This window comes from Nyctereutes procyonoides, unplaced genomic scaffold (assembly GCF_905146905.1).
Source record: "Nyctereutes procyonoides isolate TBG_1078 unplaced genomic scaffold, NYPRO_anot_genome, whole genome shotgun sequence".
Classification (NCBI taxonomy): Eukaryota; Metazoa; Chordata; class Mammalia; order Carnivora; family Canidae; genus Nyctereutes; species Nyctereutes procyonoides.
In genome coordinates, this window is record NW_026575043.1 from 46,326,482 (window position 1) to 46,352,410 (window position 25,929).

Sequence of the window (25,929 nt, forward strand, 5' to 3'; positions counted from 1 at the left end):
CGGTTGCCAGGATGCAGGGAGGGACCAGGGACTCTGATTCCAGAGGCCGCGGGCTGGGCTCGAAGAGATGGTGTGGACAGGCTCCAATAAATATAAATAAATGTACACGGGGGCACAGTGCCCTGCATGGCCCAGGGCTCTGTTTGTGAAACAGATTATGGGAGGAGCAGGCCTGGAGCTTGGGGTTCAGAGTTCAGCCCATGCCAGTCCAAGGGAAGGGCTCCGGTTGACCAGTTCTGCTCCCGGCCTCAGGGCCTGTCCTCTGGAGGCTGAAGTGGACGCTCAGTCCCAGAGGAATAAATTCAAGGGCCTCCCCGCTGGAGGGTTTCCATGGCGCACCAGTGCGTCCCATCTCAAAGGGGGCTGCGGGTCCTTTCAGGAGCCCAGCGGGGCTGCAGGCCGGAGAAATCTCGTTTTCAGGTGTCACTCTCTGGGAGGAGCATCGGGGTCTGGGAAGCTGGAATGCCTGTCCACTCTCCTCTGTTCTTCTGACTGGGGGAGGCCCCAGAGGCCTCCCGTGGAGGTGTGAGAGGCCCAGGGGTGCCAACAGGATGTAAGGGGCCTTGCTTCCAGGAACACAGGCTCCATGAGCTCCTGCCCGGGCCCCAGTGCTGCGGGCAGGTGAAGCCGTCACCTCAGAGCAGGGCGATGGGCTTGTTCCCTGGGGCGCCCAGGTACTGGGAGGAGGAGGAGGTGGCTGATGTGGCCACACCATCTGGGGTTGAGTACGTGGCATAGAGACCCGTCACCTGCAAGTCTGGGAAGGACTGGTCGCTGCCACCAGAGGCGGGGGTCAGGCCCGCCGCCCCCAGCTCACAGCCCAGGGGCGAGTCTCCGAAGGCGCCAAGCGCGTCCAGGCTGAAGGCCCCGTCCTTCATCTCCTCCCAGAGGTTCCCTTTCAAAGACAAAGGCATTTGAGTGAGCTGGCTTCGTGTCAAACAGACCTGAGTTTGAATCCGATCTTAAGGAGGAGGCAAAGACCGTGTGTGGGGTTCAAAGTCGGGTCTTGCAGGGGGGGTGTGGAGAAGCCAAGTTCCATCCCTGGGAATGTCGCTTCTGTCACAGAGCCTCAGGCTCCTCGGGATGAAATGGAGCCAATCAGAGACCCTCCCTTCTCCTGAGGCTTCCTCAGGGGCATGTGTGGCAAGCACTGACTCGCTCTCTCAGGTGTCCCATCATGGCACAGCCAGGGGACAACACAACACTTTCCCCAAACAATAATCAGGGGGACAGGCAGGGAGGGCCAGATAGATATATCCATTTAAAGGCCTTAAGTAACTCGCTCCCTAGCTAGCTAACCAACCTGCTAACCAGTCCATTCCCTCTCTAGACACGGAACTCCTGGAGGGCAGACAGTTCTTGGCCATGGGCTGGCACACAGTAGGGGCGCCCATGGCATGAATGGATGAAACACGAGGCACCTCCCTCGTCTGTCCATTCATTTGCTCGGCTCCTGTGTGTCAAGCAGGACTGTGTGGCAGGCGGGGGTCAAACCGTGACCTGGGCTGAGGTTGGCACATGCAAGTTAGAGTAGTTATTGAGTAAACATTGGGGGTCAAAGAGATCTGGGTTGTGATCCCGGCTCTGCCACTTACTAGCTGGTGATCTTGGGCCAGTGGCCTCACTTCTCTGTGTCGGTATCCTCAGCAGCAGAATGAGGACATGAAATGGCAGTGGCCTCCCAGGGTTGTGGCAGGGTGGGTTGGGGGGTGATGGCTAGGAAGTGCTGGGCACGAGGCCTGGTATACAGTAAGCACTCATGAAATGCTTGCTGTAATTCGCTGTCATGAGGAGGTTGGGAAGGACTTGCCCACGGATGGAATGGAGGGGTAAAGTCTGGCCGACCTCCTCTCCCTGGCCCTCCCCCATCTTTCTGGCTGTCCAGTTTCCCTCCCCTCCTCTCCCCCCATCCCCATTCTTCCAGCCTCACCCTGAAGAGCAAAGTCCATGATGCTGGGGTCCAGGGAGTCCACCTCAGTGCTCATGTCGCTGCCGATGTTGCTGAAGTCCACAGGGGCCCTTCCCATGGCAGGGTGGGGCAGGGGGCTGGGGCTCAGTTCTGGCAGGGCATGCAGGGGTGGGGTCTGGGCCGGGGCGGGAGAGTCTGGGGCCAGATGCGCCTGGGCCTGGACCTGGTGGTGCAGGGGGACTGACTGCAGGGACAGAGTCATCAGTGGCTGGGGTGGAAGTTGGGAGACAGCCAGGCAGCCATGGGCCATGGCTACTGTGGTGGCATGAGTCAGCACAGGGGTCTCGGGGTTGCCAGGCCGCCTGCAGCTCTCTGGCCGGTCCGAGATCAGCTTGTCCAGCTCCTCTGCAGGCAAGGGAAAGGTCCTCAGAAGCCACCCTGAAGTTCCCAGGCCCCAATGGTACCATGCATGTAACCCTAGCAATCCCCTCGGACTCTCTGAACCTCAGTCTCTTCATCTATGAGAGGGCACTGTACACTTGACACAGTGTCATTGCGGACATGTCATGAGATCTCAGATTGCTGTGTAGGGTCTTTAAGGAATGAAGGAGCCTCAGATGATAACACTAGCTCCTCTCACTGGGACAGCGCTTTAGCCCCAGGACTTCACTTGAGGCTGACAGCTCTGCAAGAGGAGGGAAGGCAGAGATGACAAGTCCCACGACACCAGGATAAAATTTATTAACACACAAGGGGTCCTAGCCACTTCTTGCTACTAAAGAGGCATTAAGAAGTATTACTGTGGGTTAAAAGTCGGATTCTCCTTAATGCTATCGGTTATAAACAAGACAGATCATTACTCTGAAATTATTTTTGGTGGTTGGCTTTTGCGTCTCCTTGAAGGTAATACCAATTTGAGCCTGGACCACTAGGGTTCCAGGACCTATTTAGGTTGGTACCTATTCTAGAAAAGAGGACACTTAGGTTAGGGGTGCCTGGGTGGCTCAGTTGGTTAAGCGTCTGCCTTCAGCTCAGGTCATGAACCCAGGGTCCTGGGATCAAGCCCCACATCAGGAACCCTGCTCAGTGGGGAGTCTGCTTCTCCCTCTCCCTCTGCCCCCCTCCCACTGCTCGTGTTCTCTCTCTCAAATGGATAAACAAAATGTTTTTAAAAATAAATAAAAAAGAAAAGAGGACACTTAGAACCTAGAAGGTGAAATGGCCTGCCCAAGATTTTACATTAAATGTGTAGGACTGTGGGCACCTGGGTGGCTCAGTGGTTGAGCATCTGCCTTTGGCTTAGGTTGTGATCCTGGGGTCCTGGGGTCATGTCCTGCATCGGGCTCCCTACAGGGAGCCTGCTTCTCCCTCTGTCTTTGGCTCTGCCTCTCTCTATGTCTCTTATGAATAAATAAATAAAATCTTGAATGAATGAATGAATGAGGACTAGCACTGGGTCTTAAGCCAGACCCCAGTGCTCTCTGAGGGGCGAGTGTCCCTGGATGCTCCCCCCACAAGGGCCTATGGGATTGCTCCATGGTCTCCTCTTCCCCACTTTATTGAATTCATCTCTGAGCTATATTCCAATCCTCCTTTATACCCACACCTCAAACATGATGATCCCCACGGAGTCAGGCCAAATGTTCCTGAGGCTGGGTGGATAATTAGCCTCCCATCTGACATTCTCCATGCAGATGTCACCTGTATGTCCCTCCCCTTCACATCTCTTAATAAAAAAAAAAAAAAAAAAGCAGATGCAATATTTTTTCCTAATATGAAAGTGATTCGTGAGCAGGGTTAAAGATTTGGAAAATACAGAAATGTGAGGAATATAAAAATTATCAGTGGTCTCTTCATTCACAGTCAAGAGTTAGGTATATTTCTTCTAGTCTGTGTGTATGTGTGTCGTTCGTGTGTGTGTGTGTGTGTGTGTGTGTACACATAAGGATCCATACACACGTGAGTGGATACACACACGTATATAAACATATGTGTGCACTTAATATACACAGTTTGAAATATGACTAGGCTGTGATATATGGTCTTTTTCACTTATTGTATTGGGAATATCTCTTTCTATTCCAAAAATATTTTTGTCTCTAATCAATCCTTGTATGGACATTATATCTATTTAACTAATCCCCTATTGTGGGATGTCTAGATTGCTTTCAACTTTCTTACTATTAGAAAAAATTCTGTGACGAATGACTTTGTAAACCTTCTGTTGAAATTCTTTTTCATCCTCCACATACGTTGCCAGAAGTAAAATAACTGGACCGAAGAAAATGGGGCAAGGTTTGCAGGGCTCTGTTATATGACTTTGCCCTGGAAAAGCTTAACCTCAGAATCCCACTCATTATGTATGACGGTGCCTGTTTCTCCACATCCTAGCCCACCCTGGGTGTTACTATGACTGTATTGTTTTGAAACCTGATGCCAGTGCGATAAGAAAGGTAAGAAGGTGATGTCATCCCGTGGGTGCTCAGTTGGGCATTTCTCTGTGAGAAACTCGGGGTTGCTCAGGGAGATTGAACAGCGTTTCACAGGCCTCTGACCAGCCCCAGGGAGGGCCCAGGAGGAAAGGAGGGAAGTTCACCAGGCGCCCATGTCCCCACCATCGAGGCCAGGACTCGTGGCGGGCTGGGCAGGTCCAGGCAGAGCCGGGCTGGCTGCGTGATGGGTGGCGTGGGTGTGGGGGGGGGGTGGCGGGGATGTCTAGGCCTCACCGGGGTTGGCCATGCTCCGGTGGATGGCGGCAAGATCCTTTCTCTTCCACTTGTGCATCTCCTCCTCCATCTTGTCGATGCGGGCCACGTTCAGGGCCCAGAGGCAGCCCTTGCGCGAGGAGCCACTCATCTTATTCTCCACCTTCTCGAAGCACTTGTTCAGCGACAGGTTGTGCCGCACGGAGTTCTTCCAGCCGTCGGGAGCCGTCTGTGGGGACAGATGGGACACTCAGGAGATCCCCCTCAGAGACCGCCCTATGAGCCCCTCCTCTTCGGGGGGATCTCAATGACCCAGGCCTTGAGGGGCAGGGCAGGGCTGTCCACCACCCAGCCTTGAGTTGGGAAGACAAGAGAGACTGGTGCGGACTGTGGCAAACAGAGGGCCCGGCCCCCTGGGCCCCATTAAAGGGGCAGCTGCACGTCAGCTCCAGGCAACAGTTAGTCACTACTTGGGAACAGGCCCAAGGATGCCGAACTCCCCTTTCTTTCCTACTCAGGAAGCAAGAAAGAGACAGGATGCTAACATGCGGATAGCTGGCCCAGCACATTGGAAGCCAATCATTTTTACTTTTATTTTTATTTTCTTAAAGATTTTATATATTTATTCCTTCATAAGAGACAGAGAAAGAGAGTGAAGCAGAGACACAGGCAGAGGGAGAAGCAGGCTCCATGCAGAGAGCCTGACGTGGGACTCGATCCCGGGTCCCCAGGATCACGCCCCGGGCCAAAGGCAGGCGCTAAACCACTGCGCCACCCAGGGATCCCTGAAGCCAATCATTTTTAAAGGCTCCCACTTTATTGTCAGGTAACCAGATCCTAAGGGCACCTCACATTCTATCCCTCTCCCTCCACGCACACTCCCCTGTCTGCAATATTTCTGCTAAAGGGCACTAAGCCAGGATCCCTGGGTGGCGCAGCGGTTTGGCGCCTGCCTTTGGCCCGGGGCACGATCCTGGAGACCCGGGATCGAATCCCATGTCGGGCTCCAGGTGCATGGAGCCTGCTTCTCCCTCTGCCTGTGTCTCTGCCTCTCTCTCTCTCTGTGTGACTATCATGAATAAATAAATTTTAAAAAAAATTAAAAAAAAAACAAAAAAGGGCACTAAGCCAGGGACCCTGCAGCTTGGTCCCCTCTGCCCGCCTGCTACTCGTTGGGGATTGATGCCAACAAAAATAACGATACCTATGGCCCGCCATGTGCCCGGAGCGGCCAGGGCCCTTGACCCCCAGAGCCCTCATGGGCCTGGCCAGAGGGAGTTATTGTCCCCACCTTACAGAGGAGCAAAGCGAGGCTCAGAGAGGCAGCAGCTCTGGCCAAGTCTGGGTTCTGCATCCGCGTGTCTTACCGATCCATGCTGAGTAACCAGGTTGGCCCCTCTACCCTCTGCCTCCCCTCCACCCCCCAGGAAGCCTGGTGAACTCCTTTCCTGGTCAGGGCCCAGCTCAAATGCCCTCTTCTCCTTCTGGATTTCTTTGCCCTCGTCTGTGTGAATGCCCAGGGCCAGGCGCCTGTGGACGTAACTGGGGACCTAACATGGTGGCCCAGTTTGGCCTGGGGCCAGTCCTGGGTCCTGGCAGTTTGAGGGAGAGGCCAGAGCAGCTCGGGCACGGCCCTACCCCAGGCTGGGGCTGCTCACCTTGAAATAGGGGAAGTGCTCCTTCATGAAGCTGTAGATCTCACTCACAGGCAGGCTGCCTGTCTTGCTGTTCTTCAGGGCCATGGCGATCAGACAGCTGGAGGCAAAGGGTGGAGCAGGCCGGTGTGAAGGTGTCTTGGGCTGGCGGCCCAAGGCCCCCTCTGCCAGGAAGTCTGCCCTGCTTGACCCCACCAGCCCTTCCATACCCAAACGGTTTCAGCTCTGGTATCTTTCTCTGGCCCAACATCTTTCCCACTCCCTGACCTTGGCCTTGACCCTGAGCTCGGACAGCAGGACCAATTTGAGAAAACTCTTCTCCTCTCTTTGACCCTTCCCCATAATTAATGTCTACAGGCCTTTAGACTTTAACTAGGCTGCTTACTGCCTGCCACCCACTCAAATCTCGGGAGGGACACAATGTTATTATGTTGATGTCTTTTTACATTAGAGGGAACTGAGGCTCAGAGAGGCCAGGCCACTTCCCCAAGGCCACACAGTTTGTGAGTGACAGCATGGAGCATCGGGCTCATTCTCGACCCTGGGGGCTGATGGAGCCCATGATGGTCCTTCCCAGAGCAGGTCACACCTAGGGGGATGAAAAGCGCCCCCTTACAAGTCTGAGCTGTCCTAAGGGCAGTCCCTACCCCTCCTCCCCGAGCCCCTCATAGCCCCGGCCCACCCTGGACCTCACCTGTATGAGTAGATGGGCTTGGGGTAGTGTTTGGGGTGCAGTTCCTGAGATGAGTGCACAGCCATGCGGGGCTGGGGGTAGGGAGGCCGTGCTCCAAACGGGGAGCCATACAGGCCCACAGGCGGGCACTTGCCATGGGCAGGGCGGGCGAGCGAGCGTGGCAGAGAGAGAGGCGAGAGAGAAAGAGAGGAGAGAGAGGGAGAGAGAGAATAAGCCACTCACAGGAGGGCCCCCTTCCCCCAGGAGACGCTGTTTAGCAAGATGTGAGGTCAACGGCCCCAAGGGACAATCCTGTCTGCTCCCTGCAGGAGTTTTAGGGAACTGAACGCACGGGCACTGAATGCTAGCCCCAAGTTGCAGGGAAGTAAACTGAGGCTCAGCGAGCGCCCCCCTCCCCCCGCCAGCCCAAGGCAGGGACATATGTCTCCGAGTCCAGGGCTGCCCACAAGCTCTAGGTACCTGCTGGCCACCTGGGGGGAGCGGTAACTGTGTTTGGGAGGCAGGTGAATACAGCTGTCGTGGGTCCTGCAGGCCCGATGAGGGCTGGCCCCCCACGGGGATCTGGTTCATCTGCAAGGGCCGTAAGACGAGGAGACAAGGAGACGGAGGTCAGGGTGAGGAGGGGCACCCCAGCCCTGGAGGACCCCCGCTCGAGCTCCCCGACCCGAGGGATGGGTGCTTACGCTGGCTCCGTGATTGGCTAGGGGGCCCAGGCCTAGCAGGCCCGGGGGGGCCATGCCGGCTGGGCCGTGGAGCAGTGCACCCGGCGTGGCTCCCACATGCAGGTCAGCCGCTCTGGCCAAGGCACCTGCAAAAGGAAAGCACAGAGACACCACTGCGCTGGCAGAAGGGCGCCAGCAGGCAGAGTGGCTCACCTGGGACACCTCCAGAGGACGGAGCCTGCCCCCGGCCTGGGGGCCAGGTGCATAGCAGGTGCTTCGCAAACCACTACCTGGAGTGTAGTGGTGAACCTGGGCTCTACCGGCTGTGTGACCTGGGGCCAGCCTCAGGTTCCCCATCTGCGTGGCGGAGCTACACAGATCACCCATGTGTGAAGTTGTGGGGTTTAAACGAGGTGATGTCTGTGGGTACTTATCACGTTGCTGGCTACCCCACCGACACCTTAATATGAATTGATAACAGGGGCACCTGGGTGGCTCAGCAGTTGAGCGACTGCCTTCAGCTCAGGTCCTGATTCCGGGATCCCAGGACTGAGTCCCCCATCGGGCTCCCCATGGGGAGCCTGCTTCTCCCTCTGCCTGTGTCTCTGCCTCTCTCTGTGTCTCTCATGAATAAATAAATAAATAAATAATAAATAAATAAATAAATAAATAAATAAATAATAAAATCTTTAAAAATATATGAGTCGAGGGATGCCCGGGTGGCTCAGCGGTTTAGTGCCTGCCTTCAGCCCAGGCTGTGAAAACAGGGTCCCGGGATCGAGTCCCACATCGGGCTCCCTGCATGGAGCCTGCTTCTCCCTCTGCCTGTGTCTCTGCCTCTCTCTCTCTTTGTGCCTTTCATGAATAAATAAATAAAAGTCCTAAAAAAAAAAAGACTTTAAAAAAATATATGAGTCGATAACAAATAATAGTGGTATCATTAATATCTTAGTTCTTGTCCATTATGAGGCTAAAACATCGATTCATTATTCATCTCTCCTCCTTAGAATGGCGCCTGGGTTCCCCAGTGCCACTAGGCTTAGCTCTGATTGCCGCTGTGCCCCCTCCTCTCCCTTCTGCCAAGCTCCCCTGCCGAGGGGGTGCTCAGAACTGGCAGATGCACACACGCCTGCACGCCAGCCATCCAGTCCTAGGCCTGTGACAGATGTTGCTCATCTATCCCAGACCCTCACTGAACCATTCTGATTTGGGGCTCCCTTCTAGGTTGAACAAAGTTGACCTGCAAGATGATCCTGCCCTGGGGCCACCTCTTCCAGGAAGCCTTCTGGGTCTCTCAGCTCTCCTCTGAGCCCAGGCCACCACCTACGCTCCTCCATTGCGCCTTTGGTCTGTCTGCCTTGCCCTCTCTCTGATCAGAGACCCTCAGCTCCCTGAGAACGAGGACCACGGCTTGCAGGACTCAGGGCTCCCAACACTGGCATAGAGACAGGAGCGCAGGAGGTGTGCAGCCACACAGTGGAGAAGGGAGGCTGCCTTCTTTCACGGTTCCTGTCTGCTGTGTGCCATACAACACCGACTGCAGGTACGACGTCCTTTGGGCATTGAATCTTTTCAACACCTGGGGAGGGTAGCTCTGCTAGCCTTTCATCTGACCTAAGGAAATGGGTCAGAAGGGAAAGTACCTACCCAAGGTCATAGAGCTGGAGGTTCTAGATCAGGGTTTGACAAACTGTGGCCAGCAAAGCCCAATCCAGCCTGTGGCATGTTTTTGTAAATAAAGTTTTACTGGGACACAACTACGACTGTTCATTTACCTTGTCTAGGGGTGGGCTTATACTACAGGGACACAGCTGAACACTTTAAAATAAATTTTTTTTAATTTATTCATGAGAGACACAGAGAGAGAGGCAGAGACACAGACAGAGGGAGAGGCAGGTTTTCCGCGGGGAGCCTGATACAGGGACTCGATCCCAGGACCCCGGGATCACGACCTGAGCCAAAAGCAGATGCTCAACTGCTGACCCACCCAGGCATCCTGAACACTTTCAACAGAGACTATATAGCCTACAAAGTCTAAATATTTACTACTTGGCCCTTTACAGAATGAGTGTGCTGACCCCTGCTATAAATGTTTTGGCCAAGAATAATTTGTTCAATGAAATAAATACTCCTAGACACTAATTTTTTAACTACTGGTACTTTTGATGTACTGTGATGATTGTTTTCAACACTTTATGTCTCTAAATATTTAGCCCACTTGTGCTATGACTGCAACTGGCTGCCATTTATTGAGCACCTGCTGTGTGCCAGGACCTTCAGCACCTTCCACATATTATCTCTTTGAAGATCAGGCTTCCATAGACTTCTTCTGTAAAGGGCCAGATAGGAAATATTTTGCCAGCCATATGGCTTCTGTCTTCTGGTTTTTTTTACAGCCCTTGGAAAAGGTAAAACCATTCTTAACACAAAGGCTATACAGAACGCAGGCTGCAGGTTGCAGGCTGCATGGGGTCCACGGGCCATCGTTTGCCAACCGCTTTAGATGTTCAAGACGTAGCAGGGTAGGGGCAGGGTGGTCTTTACTCTTCCCTGAAACCTTTGCTCACACAGCGCCTGGCACACGGTGGTGAGCAAATGAATGAGCCACATTCCTCTGAGGAACGTATAATCAGTCACATTTCACAGATGCAGAAACAGGGGCAGAGAGAGTAAGAGAGAGGGACGTGGCCACAGCCACACAGCTGGTAGGTGGCAGTGCTGGGCGCTGCCCCACCCCTGCACACCACCCTGTCCCCCCGACCCAGCCCCTGGGCCTACCTGGGTGTGGGTGTGGTGTACTGGGACCCCCCAGGTCCACACGGCCACTCGCCATCTGCTGCAGCCGTGGCACGTCCACCGCCGTGAGCCAGGACAACGACTGCAGGTCCCCGGGCAGGTCATCATCGCTGGTGGTGGTGGCCAGGAGCCTGCAGGGAGGGGCAGGAGCTCGGGCGGAGCGGGGAGCTCAGGCTGGCTTCTGGTCCCCCCATCTCTGGAATCACCCCCTAGCCCTCCTCCCCAAGTTGCCCTAATCTGCCCTTCCCCTGGGCTCCGCATGGTCGCAGGATCCCCCCTTTGGCAGCCAGATCAGACATCCTCAAATCATTCCTTCACTGACCACATCTTACCTTAGCCCCTACCCCCAAAACAATAAACATTAAGGTTTGTTGAGCACTTATTATGTGCCAGACACCGTGTCGAGTCCTTCAGAGGTAGTAAAGCCATTAAACACTCCTGGTCAGGGATCCCTGGGTGGCGCAGCGGTTTGGCGCCTGCCTTTGGCCCAGGGCGTGATCCTGGAGACCCGGGATCGAATCCCACATCAGGCTCCCGGTGCATGGAGCCTGCTTCTCCCTCTGCCTGTGTCTCTGCCTCTCTCTCTCTCTGTGTGACTATCATAAATAAAATAAAAATTAAAAAAAAAATTAAAACACTCCTGGTCAACCCCATGAGGCAAGCGGTAGTATGATCATCATTCCCATTTTACAGATTGGGGAAACTGAGGCACAGGGCTCTGGGCACATGGGCACAGTCCTTTTCAATCCCGTTCAATCCCCACAGCAGCCCTGAGAGGTAGGATACACCCACATCCCCCGGATACACCCATATCCTCCTCTTACAGATGGGGAGACTGAGGCTCAGAGCACCAAGTCACTTGCCCAAAGCCACATGTAACAGGAAGTGGTGGGGCCGGAACCCAAGCTGAACAGACAGCCCCTGGAGATGCCATGTGGAACCCATGCCTGACACCCCCCCAACAGACCCGTGAGCAAAAACACCCTCCACGGAAAGACAAAGGCTGCCCACGAGGAGGGCAGGCAGGTACCCTGGCATGGGGCAAGTGTGACTCCCCAGCACCCCTGAAGTCATGCTTGCCACACGGCTGCGAGGACACCGGGCCCCACAGCAGTACCTTGTCCATGTTATGAGGTGCTTGCTGCAAAGTAGCCTGGAGCCCACGCCAGACCCACCGTGCCTGCCCCCCTCGGGGGTCAGGGGCTGTCTGGTGTGTGGCCCAGGGGCCCACAGGCTCGATTCTGAGCACCATGGTTTGAGAATAAGTGTCTTGGGGGCTTCACAGAAAGGGGGAGACATAAATGGCTTTGTGATGCACAGGATAGGGGATCATGGTGGGGCATCTGCCTCTGCCACCCACGGGCCACCTCAGCTCGGGCTCTGTCTCCTGTCTCGCTGTCTCTCTCTCCCTCTCTCTCTCTCCCCACTCCTTCCCACCTCACCCGCTCTCTCTTTCCTTGTGTTTTAGGGCCACAATTAGCGTTGCCATGGCCACAACTGCTCGTTGTCGCCGGGCCTGGGCCCTCAGCCCACCAAGCTGGCATCAGGTGACCGTCCAGCTGCCCCAGCGATTGGCTGCCTTGTAGGAAAACAGGGCCTGGAAACGATTTGAAAACCCGGCCGGCCGTGTCAGCAGCAGCAGTTGGCCTGGCTGCTGTCCCCCGGAGGCCCATTATGCGACAAACGACTGTTGCCCCCGTGGCACGTGGCCCCCATTGTCCCGGGGTCTCTGTGCAATTGTTTTTGCAGCCCCCCCACCCTGGGCTGCCACTCCTTCAGCCTGCTCGTAACTCATCAGGCGAGTGACAGCCACGGCCCAGGCCTGGGCGCTGCCATCTGTCCCCTTGGGCCCGTGGAGACCATGGGGTAGACCGAGGGGCAGGGCCCGGTGTGCTGCCCGCCGTGGGGGGCGTCTGGCCAGTCCCCACCCGCCACATGACTGGCCGGCCTCCCAGAGCTTGGCGGTGCGACCCTGCTCCTGCTCCGTCACCTGCTGTAGCTCCCCACTGCCCCTGCTGCTCCGTTTGGCGCTGGGGCATCTGGGAGGCACGGAGGTGAGCCACTGCCGGCAGGTTTCTGAGGCGCGGCCCCACCAAGGCCCCTGAATGGTGGTGGCAGGCTTGTAAACAAACTGGGTTCCTGGGTGCCAGCAAGATCTCTGGCGGCAGGGGACTCTGGCTGATAGTGCCCAGGGCGGTTAAGAGCTTGGGCTCTGGGGTCTAACCCTAGTCTCCACTTGCCTTGTGCCAGGGCCACTGACTGGACCCCTCTGAGCCTCCGTTTTTCATTTGTAAAATCGGGCTAATAACACTTCCTCTCATAGGGTGTCGTGGGGATTAAGCATATGATTGCACGTCAAGCCCTTGGAACGGCGTCTCACTTAGCTGTCATCAGCATTCGGGCCAATATTAATGTTAAAAATATTAGCCAGGCCCCCAGAGGACTGGAAGGAAGTACATCGGAGCTTGGGCTCCGAGGTCTCGCAGATCTGCCTCTATTGCTGTAAGCACCTGTGGCTCCCATTTATTGACGCTTCCTGTATGCCAGACCCAAGGCCACGTGCTCTCCCCATTTTACAGGTAGAGAAACTGAGACCCCCGAGCAGTCACTTAAATGCCCAGAGCCTGTCTCCCCACGAAGTGAGGATCACATAAGGTGACGAGGCCGTTGAGTGCACAGAGGGGCCGAGGAAGCCGTGCTCTTCTGATGGTGCTTCCAGGTCTTTTCTTTCCTGCTGTTTGTGTGTCCCGCCTGGCTCCCCATTCCTTCACCCCCGACTTCACCCCAACGCCTACTGCGGCCACCCGGTGTTCGCTCCCCCTGCCCCCCGCTGGGACACCCAAGCACGGTTCCACTGCCATGCCTTAGCCCCCACCCAAACAGTGCCCACCCCTGGAGGCTCACTGCAGATCGTCTCCTGGCCTCTTCCTGCCAAAGTCCCTGCCGACATCATCTGACCCCACCCCTCATTTGACCCATGGAGAAACTGAGGTTAGAAGGGAAGCAGTTTGCTTCCAACTCATAGTCCAGAGCAAGGCCAGGGCTAGGGCTCCTGGCTGCCCGTGCGGGCTCATTCCAGCCCAGGAGTGGCTTCCCTGGGAAGTCTCTGTCACCCAACCCCAAGCTCAGGGACCCCTCTGCATCTTGGCTGCTCCCTGCGCCTTGCCAGGGCCAGTGAGTTCGCGCTGCCATCTCTCTGCCCCCCACCCCGCCTGTGGGATCACTGAGGGCTGGCCCTGAGCCCTGGATCAGCCTGTGTCCCTGCACACAGGGGTGCCACTTACATGCCTGCTTGGCTGGTTGAAATCAGCTGACCCCCGGCTACCAACCCAGAGAACAGTGTGACAATGGCTGTCACATCCAGCACTTTAGGCACTCATGGAGCCACCCTCTGCCTCCCTGAGTCCTTGCCACAGCCTGAGGACAGGGGCAGGGGCCACGCCCACTTTACAGAGAGGGAAGCTAAGGCCAGACCAGGACTCGAACCCAGGTCTCTGCTCCAGTCTGAGGCTGTTCCTGTGGCACAACAGGCAGAGAATTAGTTGTCCCCTGGGGGTGATGCCCTCCTCCCATGATCCTGGGGCTTTCAGGTGGGGCTGTGTATCCCAGCATCACCCAGGACCTGGTTCGAATGTAGAGTTCAAGACCCAGCCCAGAGCCCGGGGTTCTACCTTTGAGCACCTCCCAGCAAAGCTCCGGGGGAAGGACAGCCCTGAGGTGGTGTAACAGGGTCTTGGGCACAGCCCAAGCTTTGACTGGACAGATCTGGATTCAAGTCCTGATGATCCCTGGAGACCTCAGATAAGTTACCCTGAGCCTCCATTTTCTCATCTGGAAAATGGGAGAATCTCTGTCCATATCTCCCTGGGTTGTTCTGAGAAGCACATGAAGCAGTGCACCTTCAGCTTCTGACACAGGCCTGGTCCTCATTCTTCCTTGGGGGTTTGGGGCTCCTTTTGGTGGAGGGGCAGTGGCTAGGCCCTGCTCCCTCTGCTGGACCTCCCTCTTGCCCATGCAAGAATGTGCCCCATTCTTGCTCTCTCCTAGCGCCTCATTTTCAATGGCGTGAACCCCAGGTCCTCAGAAACCACTCTGGCATCCCAGCCGTAGCCCCTTGGAAGGGCACTTCATGCCCAGCCTCAGTTGTCCCACCCGTAGGATGGGTCCAAGGGGTAATGATCGCAGCGATAGCGTGTACCCGCCCTCAGGCCTGGCCTGGTGGAAGCGGTGGAGGTGACATGGCTTTGTGGGACATCTGCCATCTGCGGGGGCCTGGGATTCCTTCCTGGGGTGTGTATACGCGCGACACTGTATCACTCTCCTGAGTGGGTTTCCCCTCTGCTGGGAAAGGACTGGACATTTGCAATTCAAAGGAAAAGGCAAAATCCGGCCTCACTGTCCTGGGGTCTCCCAAGACCCCTCCTGCTCATTCTGTCTAGGTCTTTCTTTTCAGTTTCTGGGCAAGGAGGTATCTCCAAGACATGGGCTGCACCCCACAGCTCTCAGGGATCCCCAGTTTTGGCAGAGAGGAGGCCAGGACCAGTGCTGAGTCCACTGCCGGGTGCAGGTGGCCCCAGAAGAACCTGATGTTGAAGCAGAGAACCTTGTACCCGCTGAGGGAGGAGCTGCACCCCCAGAGCCTGCACCCCCAGATTACAGGGCTGGACACACAGTAGGTGCTCCATAAGTCCTCACGGATTAGACAAGTGAACAAAGAGACCCAGCCTTCCAGATGCCTCTTCTCCCACCACCGCCCTCCCCAGGGCCAGGCAGGGGTGAAAGGCCCAGCTTAATTTTATTTAATGTTATAAAAAAGCCTGTGGACACGGCTTGGGGTGGGTGGGTCCCTGCTCTGTGTCCAGCCTGATCAGGCAGGTATGGTTATCATGACCATCTTCCCATTTACCAGATGGAGACACTGAGGCCAGGGAGAAAAAGGCCTGTGTAGTGTCCTCCAGCCAGAGCCAGAGCTGGTTACGACCCCACTGTCCTTTCTCCTTGCCCCACAAGGAACGGTTAAAGGAATGTGCTCTGTGGATTCTAGAACATTCTAGCACGGTGCTATCCAATAGGAGGAAGCCATACGTGGCCATTTACATTTAAATCCATTATAATTAAATAAGCTTACAGATTAGCTTTCTTCATCACACCAGCCACGTTTCAAGGGTTCAACGGCCACCCGTGGCCAGTGGCCACCACATTGGACAGCACAGGATTGGAACATTTCCATCACCACGGAAAGTTCTTACTACGCGGTGGTGGTGTGGAACATTCTTTTTAATCATGATGGAAAAATCTGTGGTGTTTCCACATTGCCTTAAAATTGGAAATTTGATTTTGGTTTGGAAATTTCAGGTGCTGATTTCATGGAATTTTCGATTCAGTGTGTTTCTATTATAAAAGACTCCCCCACTTTACCTCCCACCAGCAGGGAAGTTACAGGGAAGGGCTCTGTAAAAACGAGAGTCCTGTACTGAGGCGGCTCACAAAGTAGTGAGTTCTCTGTCATGGGAGCATTCAAGCAGGAGTTAGGGGATGACAGGTCAGGCCCCTAGTGGATGAAAGATGAGCCCAAGGCACCTGGGTGGCTCAGTGGTTGAGTGTCTGCCTTTGGCTCAGGGAGTGATCCCGGGGTCCTGGGATCGAGTCCCGCATCGGGCTCCCCATGAGGAGGAGCCTGCTTCTCCCTCTGCCTGTGTCTCTCATGAATAAATAAATAAAATCTTTTTAAACCCTCTAGTGACATTTCCAAAGTTCTATCACCTTGGGCAAGCACCTCTTCCTTTCTAGGTCTCAGTGTCCCCATCTGTAAAGCAGCAGTAGCAGAGAAAAGGCCCCCTTGGGCCCTCCTTGTGCCTGGGCTCTGGGAGGCAGAGCAGACAGCGGTTCGGCGCAGGATGGACCCGCAGGCGCGTGCACCAGGGTTCCACTGGCTGGGAGATGGTCACCTGGTCTGCACCTCAGCGTATAAACCGAGAAGAATGATGGCATCCACCCTAAAGTGACGGCCAAGAATGTGATCCTAGTTCATTAGCATCAGATCAGGTGATATCTAATTTTCTACTGAAACTCAGATTCAGCTATGAGTTCGGGGGTCCCAAAGGTGATCCCCGATGGTGCGTCCTTCTCAAACCAAGTGGGGCAATTGTCATCAACAGGGGTCCTCATTAATGAGTGGAGAACTTGGGCCGCCCGAGTAGCTCAGCGGTTTAGCACCGCCTTCAGCCCAGGGCATGATCCTGGAGACCCGGGATCAAGTCCCACATCGGGCTCCCTGCATGGAGCCTGCTTCTCCCTCTGACTGTGTCTCTGCCTCTCTGCTCTCTCTCTCTCTCTCTCTCTCTCTCTCTGTCTCTCATGAATAAATAAATAAAATCTTTAAAAAAAATGAGTGGAGAACTTTGGGGGCAAAGTGAAAATAAAAACACCTATCTGGCACCCCAGAGTCCCGTTCTGACCTCAGCAGTTCACAGCGGCTCCCCACGCCACATAGGGACACTTCCATCTCTTCTTCTTAAGACACACACATGCACCTCCACCCCCGGGGTGTGTCGTCACCCCTGTTGGTAGTTAGCAGTCTCTGGCCAATGGCCTCAGGCACCCGCCCCAGCACAACTCCCGGGGCCTCAATTTCTCCATCTGGAACAGAACAGGGTTGAGCCCCTTCCTTCTCGGTGGGGCTGCCACTGGGACAGACACACAGCCTGCAGGGCCCCTCGGGGTGGGGGACGGCCAGATGAAGTTGGGGGCATGCAGAAGGGTGTGTGTGGCGAGACCCTGGTTAGGAGCAAGGCGGTGCACCAGGGAAATCAAGACTACTCTAGCATTGGTGCAATTGCCTGGCCAACATTCTCCAAGTGCCTACTGTGTGCTTATCCTTTTTCATGCCTTAGCTGTGTGCCCTCATGAGTTCGCTCATCACGAGTCCCAAGCCCTCTGCAATGCTCCATTCTGAGCCCATCCCAGTTAGGGAACTCGAGTCATTACCTGCTTTCCACCACCCTCCTCTTGCTTTCTTTGGGGCATGTCAGTGTAGTGGTGACAAGTGTCCGCTCCAGGCTCAGGCAGACCTGGGTTTGAATCCTTCCCAGCTACTTAGTAGCTGTGAGACTGGTCTGCAGTAGTCTACCTCTCTGGGCCTCAGTTTGCTCATCTGTACGATGGGATGCGAATGCCCGTACCCATCTCACACAGGATGTTTGTTGTAAGGACGGATGAGATGATGCGGGCGGTGCCCAGCTCATCTGCACACATTGCATGGTGGTGTTCACACGATGACAAACCTCTTCTAAAGAGCTTGCCTTCAGCACAGCCACCAGCAGAGTGTCCGACATTCAGCATCTGCTCCGTTCCATAAATATTTCCTGAACTCCTAGTTGCCAGGCTGTGTGGCAAGCACACAGAAGTGGGGATAGCTTTCTCATTGACCTAGGAATGCAAAGGATGGAAGATCTGTCCCCTAGTGTGCCCACCTTCCTGCCAACCCTCTTTGGTCTGTACCTCCTTCGCCTCTCAGAAGCCTGTGGGATGGCTCCTTCGCAAACCCATTTCACTAATGGGATAGCTGAGGCTCAGAGGGGGGAAGTGGTACCCCTCAGCCACACAGCATGTAAGCAAAAAGAGCTGGGGCTGACAGTACTTGGAGCCTCTTTGCTTGGTCTCTCTGCCAGTTTTGCTGAAATAAATCAGGTTGTAGGCAGGAAGGGTAAATCATCACCATCATCTTTAGAAGTATCTGCTAGGTGCCTCCGTAGTGACGGGGCCACTGCTCAGGGGATACTGTGGTGGCCCTAGCAAAGGGAGACACCACTGGAGTCCATGGTTGCCATCCCTACATGGACCAGGGGACCAAGCTGACACCATTACTTAACAATGTCCTTAATCAATCAGCCATGTCACTGGAGGGATGGAAGCTGAGCCAGGAGGGCAGGGCACTGCAGGGGTGAGCCCGGGGACACCTGGATTCCAGTCCTGGCTCCACTCCTAACAGAGGTCCTTGGGCAGGTAACTCAATGCCTCAGAGTCTTCGTTTCCTGAATGTGCAGAATAGAGGTGAGAACAGGACCTGCCTCTTGGCTCAAGGGTAAACCACAGGAAAGGTGTGGAACAGTGTTTGGCTCAAGTGCTAGACAACTATTTGTGGAATAGATGGATTTAACATCTAGCAGTCAAGAGTGGCCTTTCGAAACAGACAGTAGGACCTGGCACTGTCCTGACAACCCATGAGGGAAATAAGGGTCCAGCTCCTCCCCCACGATCTGGCCCTGGCCGCCTCCCACCCCGCCCCTGGCGCCCTCATCACCTCTGCTCTAGCAGACCCATCTATCTTGGACTTTCTCAAACGTTCTGAATTCTCTGTGCACATGCTGTTCCCTCTGCCAGGAATGCCATCCCGTGCACTCATTCACAACTGGCTCTCCCCATGCTTCTGGTCTCAGCCTAAATCTTCCCTCCTCCGAGAGATTCTCTAGCTACCCAGACCCCTGGTGGACCTTCCCGTGTGTCTGCAGAACATTTAGCATTTCCCAAGGAGGTATTCGTTTATACAGGTTTCCAGTCGTTCCATGCCAAGATAGCAAGGACTGGGAGGCCCTGTATTTTGTTCAGCACCCAGCACAGGGCCTGGTACCTTGGGGGCATTTATTACATCCTTGTTGGAGTAAGAGAAGGTGATAGGATACCCCCTGCCCAGCCCAGCTGTAACAGAACTTGCATTGCCCCATCTCTATCCATTTCTTGTCTGGCTCAGCCACGCCCCTGCCCTAGGAAGCCCTCCCCGACCAGTTCCCCATCTCCCAGTGTTTCCATTCCCGGAATGATTAGAGCCATTAATGCCTATATAGCATAGACACCTGGGATCACCCATTAATTTTACTCAGGCATTGCCTACCCCTTCCTCCTAGACACTAACCTCCCAGAGGTCAGGGATGGCTTTGTCTTATACCTGATTACAGGCCCAGAGTGACCAGCACAGCTTTCATTCTTTGATAAATATTTGTCCACCCAAGGTGAGCTGGATCCCCAGGGCCACTGGCTGTTGTTGCTATAAGGGTGAAATTCCATGGAGCACTTGCTAAAGAGCTTGGCAGCGTCTGCAGCGGGCCCCATGTATTTGTGGATGGATTACAGTTTCTGCAGGGATTTTTGCTTACAGAGCTTAAGTCCAGAACCCACAGTTAACCCTCTTTCCTACTGTGGGGTTCCTTGGAATCGCTACAGTAATCGTGCAGTGGAAGGAACATCCACTTGCGGCTCAAATGCCATCTCAACCCCTTTGTACCTATGTGATCTCGGGCAAATCACCCCTCTGCACCTCAATTTTCCCATCTATAAAATGGAATCACTATCATAATGATTTCCACCACGGAGAGCAGCTGTGAGGATAAGATCAGATAAGGTATAAGACAGGACCCAGCACCTGGCAGATGCTCAGCCACGTTCCTGCTTTCCTCTCCTCTTGCCTTGCATGGTCACTAGGAGGGGTTCCCACAGCAAATATTGTCTTGGGGGAGTCGGATCACCATCCCAGCGGACCAGAACGCAGAGGCACAGGCAGCGCCAGGACATCACTTCTGCTCTGATTATAACAAGGTTTTACCTGCCTCCTGGAGATGTGGTTAGTAGGAAATTGTTACATTACCACAAACTGTTCCTGTTTCCAAACCAACCTTTACACGAAAGGGATTAAGGATTTCATGGTGGTGTTTATCTAGCTAACATATCTTTTGTAATATCTTTTGTAACCGTTTACAGGAAAAAAAAAACAAATGCAGTTTAGCAAGCTTGGGAATTCCCAATGGGGCCACGAGCGAGGGTAATATGAAATGATTTGATTAGAGTCTGGAAATGAGAATCTTTCCTTTCTAAAACTTGGCTGGGACTTGGTGGGGGGTGGGTGGCAGGGTAGAGGGGTGGGGTTATGCATGTGTGTGCACATGTTTTTCAGGGTGGAGCCCAAGACCCCAAAGGAAAGCTGGGCCCCAGGAAGGAGACCTCTCTTTTCCTTGGCTGCAAGGTAGCCTGAGGAGCTTCTGGCCACCGGGAGGGAGAAAGGGGTGTAAGGATGTTGGGACTGTCACCGCCCCTGACAGATGGAGCCCCCACTACCCCCCTGCAAGGAGGTCACAACTGATGGGTGGAGCCACACCGATAAGGGGGTTAAACCATCCGCCCACGCAGCTCAGCGGGGGCTCAAGAGGAAAGGCAGGTGGCATCTGCGGGGGTCCACACAGCAGGACTTTGTCATCACTCCGTCACAAACCTCCCTACGTTTCCGTGGGCATGTTATTTCTCACGTGGTATGGAGAGAGCCAGCCATCTCCCCAGTGCATATTTATTAGGTATCTATCACGTGCTTGGCACTAAATGATGAGAAAACCACTGTCCAAAGAGAGGACGGGGTTTTGCCCACATCTTAAGGGAGGGACATGGCTCTGGGAGAAGGTGGGGATCCAAGGAGCCAGCAGTTTGCCTTCTTTTTCTGGAGCTTCAGTTGCTCAGTTTGTAAAGGGAGGTGGTTAGACCTGACCTCACAGATTAAGTCCCAAAGTTAGGGGCAGGTGGTTGATCTGCTGTTCCACCCCTTCCTGAATGTATGCCCTGGGGCAGGTCATGACGCCAGGCCTCAGTCTCCTTGCCTGTGAATTGGGAAAATGCCAGCACCCATTTCACGGTTGTTACTATGAAGATCAAACAGGATGGTGTGTTTCCTACGGAGCTTCGTGGGTTTCTGGCACACAGTAGGTGCTTAGTAATTCATTATTCTGCAGAACCTCAACAAGAGGACTTTCCTTCCAGCCCCGAGCCAAAGGGAAACCGGAAACCTGCGTCCAAGTGAGCTGTTGCTGTTGTCCTCAGGGTCAGGGCTGCCCCTGGCCCCGGCCCCAGGCCGTAGCGTCGCAGGCAGGGAGGCTGCTGCCAATTCGCTGTCTAGGCCCAGCCACTGACTCTGAGACAGCTCCCCCGGGGGGGCAGGGCAGCCTCCAGCTGCTGTCCCCCCCCTCCCTCCCCGCACACAGCCATTGATAGCTAACGGCCAAAGGCGGCCCTTGGGATGGAGGGCTGTGTGGAGGGCTGCCTGGGGGCTGGAACCAGGCTGGATCAGCAGCGTGAGTGGTCCTTGGAGCCATTCCCTGGAGATGTGAGAGAGGGAATGAGAAGCCCATAAACTTCTCCTAGGCTATTATTCAGGGAGAAAAATGGGAGTGGTTGGAAGGGGCCGGGGAGGCGCTGCATGATCATAAAAGCTCCCCTCCATGAGAAAGCACTCCATCCCAGGCCTGGCCAAACACCTTTTCTAGAAGAAAGCGCAGAATCCTCCCAATGACCTGTGAATTGGGTTCGCTCATTGCTCCATTTCACAGATGCAGAAAGTGAAGCACCGAGAGGGACAGTGACTTGTCCAGGGTCACACAGCTCGCGGTGGTAGAGCAACTTACTCTGTTCCAGCCCTCATGCTCTCCGGCAGCAGCGCACGGAAAGTGTGTGTGTCATGATACTGTCTGGGTGGGACAGCCTCAGGTTGGAGTGCCACATTACCCACAACTAGCTGTGTCATCATGTAAAGCCAGTTAATCATGTGGAACCTTGGTTTCCTCAATCCGCCAAACGGGCACAGGTAGTGAAGGGTTAAGAAACCACCAGCTGCAATTATCCTTATTACTGCTCTGCCTTCCAGACATGCCAGGTATTAGACACAAGAAAGCACCAGATCCGTGCAAACAGAAAAAGACAGGACACCCAGGCAACTCTGGATCTGGTGCTGATACAGGACTGCTTCTCCTTGCTCCACTGGCCTGCCCCTGCCAGCTGGTCTGGGAACTGGGTAGGCATGGACAGTCCCCCCTCCTTACCCCCCACTGGTAAGCCTACTGCCTGCCCTGCTCTGTTTCTGGAAGCAACAGCTTGCATGGAGCCCCATCCAGTTTGTGGGCTGGGCTGGCCAGGCCCCTGCGGCTTGGAGCTGGTGGGGGCTCCTGCCAGGCAGTGCCTGGGAATCTGCATTCAGGGACCTCCCCCACCCACCATGTTCCTCCAGAGCCCCCACCCCGAAGGCCCTCCATAGACCCCATCTCTCACAGAAAGCTGGACCCCTTAATGGAACTAAGTAGTCAGAACAGCAGCTACCGGGTTTGTGTCTCTTGCTCTAGAAAACCAACTCCGTCCTTCTGGCAGCTGCATGAGGGATGTGCCCTAATCGTGCTCACTTGATAGATAAGGAAACTAAAGCAAGTCACGTGACTTGTCCAAAGCTAGATTCTGACCTTGCACACATCTGACTCAGTGCAGCCGTGGCTCTCACCACCTGATTCCCTGACTCTGGTGCTTTTACAGCGCGCTTTAGGCAACAGTCAGACTCTGTGGTTCTGAGCTCTTCCAGCTGGCCCATGGGAAAACACTGGCTCTCCCCTGGGGCTTCCAGCTAAGAGGACAGAGGGAGATTCACCCCCACACATTGAGTGCCTCCTGGGTGCCAGACACTTTCATAGATATTGCATTTAAAAATGGGGAGATGGCAGCAGCCCAGGGGGCTCAGCGGTTTAGCGTCACCTTCGGCCCAAGGCCTGATCCTGGAGACCCCGGATCAAGTCCCACGTCGGGACTCCATGGAGCCTGCTTCTCCTTCTGCCTGTGTCTCTGCCTCCGCCACCACCACCCCCCCCCCCGCCACCGTCTCATGAGTAAACAAATAAACTCTTAAAAAAAAAAAAAAACGGGGAGAGGTAGCTTGTATTATTCCTGCTCTACAAATAACTAAAAGTTCGGAAGTGAAATTGCCCAGAATCATGCAACTGGCAAGTGGCCGAGCTGGGAATTGTTATTTAATCTTTATAATAACAACTCCATCAATGGGTACTATTTCTATTCCCATTTTATCGATGAGGACACTCAGACTGTTCCACACTGCCAGAGGAGCTGGGACCATAAATGGTTTTATAGCCCAAGCTTCTAACGCCTTCATGCTGCCCCCACTCCACCTGTCATTATTTCGGGAGTAGAAGGAAGCCCAGAGGTGCTTGGCTGGATGATCTTGGTTAAAGAGTTCATTTCATTGCTTGGTTCTTCACCTGTACAGTGGAGGTTCATCAGAGCAGCCTCCCAAGCTGGGTATACAGTAGATGCTTGCACACGGGCACATGCCTGGCTCACATCTGGGGTCCCAGATCTATACACGGCCAGCTCGCAGCAAATATCTGTTTGAATTTGTGTCTTCATTTGGATCTCAGAAGGCAGCCTCCAGGCCCACAGCCCTCAGCCAGCAACCTCCCTCTAATTGGGGGCTGCAGTCCACCCCAGAAGGCACTGCTGGTTGAGTGGTAGTGGCCCCAGGAGGCCAGACAGCCCCTGGGTAAACAGGGCTGATCCGAGGTGACAGCCTGCTCTTCCCAGGCCAGCCCCTGTCCTGTCTCCACTCCATAATCTGAGCTGTGCCCCCTCAACCCATGGACACGATGCTTGCCTTGACGGGTAGGGCACTGGGAACCAGGTCAGGCCTCTGGGGCTCAAGTAAGAGGGGTTAGGAGGGGACTCCAGATCATTCCTTTTTCTCCTCCTCCCTCGCTTTGCTGTGTGACCTTGGACAGCCCTTCTCCCTTCTTGGCCTCAGTTTCCCCAATTGTAAAAGCAAGTGACTGGACTGGTTGACCCCCTAGAGGCCATTCCAGCTCTACAGATTGGAGGATTCTGTGGGGCTTCCCCCACCATCTGTATCTCACTTCATCCTGTCTCAAGAAATCATTTATTTTGGCCTCAGACTCCACCAAATTTATTCCTCAAATATATAGACCCAGGAGAGACCTTAATTCAAGAGCGTTACTTAACTGACAAGTAAATGAGGCCCAGAGAGGGCAAGGGACTTGCTGAAAGTCATACAGCCAGGCTAAGAATTCAGAAGTCACCACTCACAACTTTTCCAGCATCCCATGAGGATGGAAGCCAATTCCCCCCACCCCCACCCCCCCCAAAGGTTTTGGGGGGCATTTCCTGGAGCCCTGTTAGGGGAAGCAATAGCTGCCATTGTCATCTTAACATTCACCAGGATTCCCGTCTCTCACCCAGGAGGGGACCTCTCTTGGAGGAGACAAAAGACTAGGGTTTTAGTGATCCCATGGCCTCAGGCCTCGAGCCTAGACACTCTCAGAGAGGCGAACTTTGAAATTGAGATCTCCCTCTTTTGCAAAGTCACAGAATTTAATATAACAATACTTCTCTGGCAGAGACTATAAACAGCACATAAACACTTTAAACAATTTCAAAAAGTATCATTTGTCATTGCTGACACCCTCACCTGTACTCCTGCGGAGAGGGGTGGTGATTTTGCCCTGAGTTTCGAATAATTCCTGACATCATGGATGAGATGTCACTTTCTATCATCTCCTTGGGGGAAAGACAAGCAGAAAACAAAGCTCCCATCAGTGACGATGTGGACAGGGCAGAAACCCGGTTTTCCCACAATTCAAAAGGATGGAGCTCAAACAAGTAGCAGAACACTTCAAAAAAAAAAAAAAAAGAAAGAAAGAAAGAAAAGAAAGAAAAGAAAAAAGAAAAAGAAAGTACTAAAGGATTTCTGGGTATCACAGGTCACTTTCCCAGGGCAATTCTACGGGGTTTCAGAAGCAATGAAGAAAATGAAATTGCAGGTTCTTTCGAATTAATGAGGGAAAGGTGGAGGAAGGCTCTAGAATCCAAATGTCAAGTCTTGGAAAATGTGGACTTGCAAAATAGGAATCAGAAAAAACGGATTCCCTTCCCAGCCTATTTTCAACCGCAACTCAGTTACGATCACTTTGGGGGGAAAATTTTTTTTTTTTTTAAAGGACAGCTTGATGTGTCACGTATGTTTCTCTGGAGGAGCCAAATTCCCACTTGCAAAAGGAATAGTCCCCGCAGGGCTCCCGCCCTGGAAATGCCTACAGAAACGCCACATGCCCTGGCTGGAAAACCAATCCCACCCCCTCGCCACACACAAACGCAGCCTAAAAAAGACAAAACATAACAAAACTTCCCTAAGCTTCTCAAACTTCAACCCTGCAACGAACACGGAAACCCACCGAAGACTCTCAGTTCCGCCCCAAAAGTCATCAGGGGTCCCCGGGAGGGAGGCGGCCCCGCGGCCCCGCGCCCGGGTCTCACCCTGGAGACGCGCTGCTGCCCGCCGCGGGGGAGGGGGCGAAGCCGGCCCTGCTCGGCGGTACCTGGAGCCGATCCTCGCCGGCCGCGGCTGCGGGCGCTCCTGGGCGGGCGGGGGCTTCGGAGGGGGCTCCCTCGCGCTCGCCCCTCGCGGTCCGCAATTTGGCCGCCGTCGCGGCTCGAACCGTTTTTAAATTTCCCTCTCTGGAGCTGTCCAGCTCAGAGCATGCGCAGTAGCCGTGCAGGGGCTTTTTTTTTTTCCCCCCCAAGGGTCAGTTACAGGGCAGGGTCAAGGGGATTGCAGCGGGTGTTTCCCAGCAGCCGCGAGCCTTGCACGCCCCGGGGCTCCGGGGGGGGGCGGGGCGGGGCGCCGGGGTGG

At 54.4% G+C, this 25,929-nt stretch overlaps 1 protein-coding gene across 1 annotated transcript; it reads right to left on the minus strand.

Moving 5' to 3' along the window:
- Positions 1-635: 635 nt before the first annotated feature.
- On the minus strand, positions 636-24,841 carry FOXN4 (forkhead box N4). Its single transcript, XM_055321801.1, has 9 exons — positions 24,709-24,841; positions 10,404-10,552; positions 7,647-7,771; positions 7,423-7,533; positions 6,964-7,091; positions 6,273-6,369; positions 4,636-4,843; positions 1,931-2,314; positions 636-895 (listed from the first exon to the last, which is right to left on the minus strand). The coding sequence occupies exons 1-9, from the start codon at positions 24,831-24,833 to the stop codon at positions 636-638; spliced, it is 1,587 nt and encodes a 528-aa protein (XP_055177776.1). The 5' UTR covers positions 24,834-24,841.
- Positions 24,842-25,929: the final 1,088 nt, after the last annotated feature.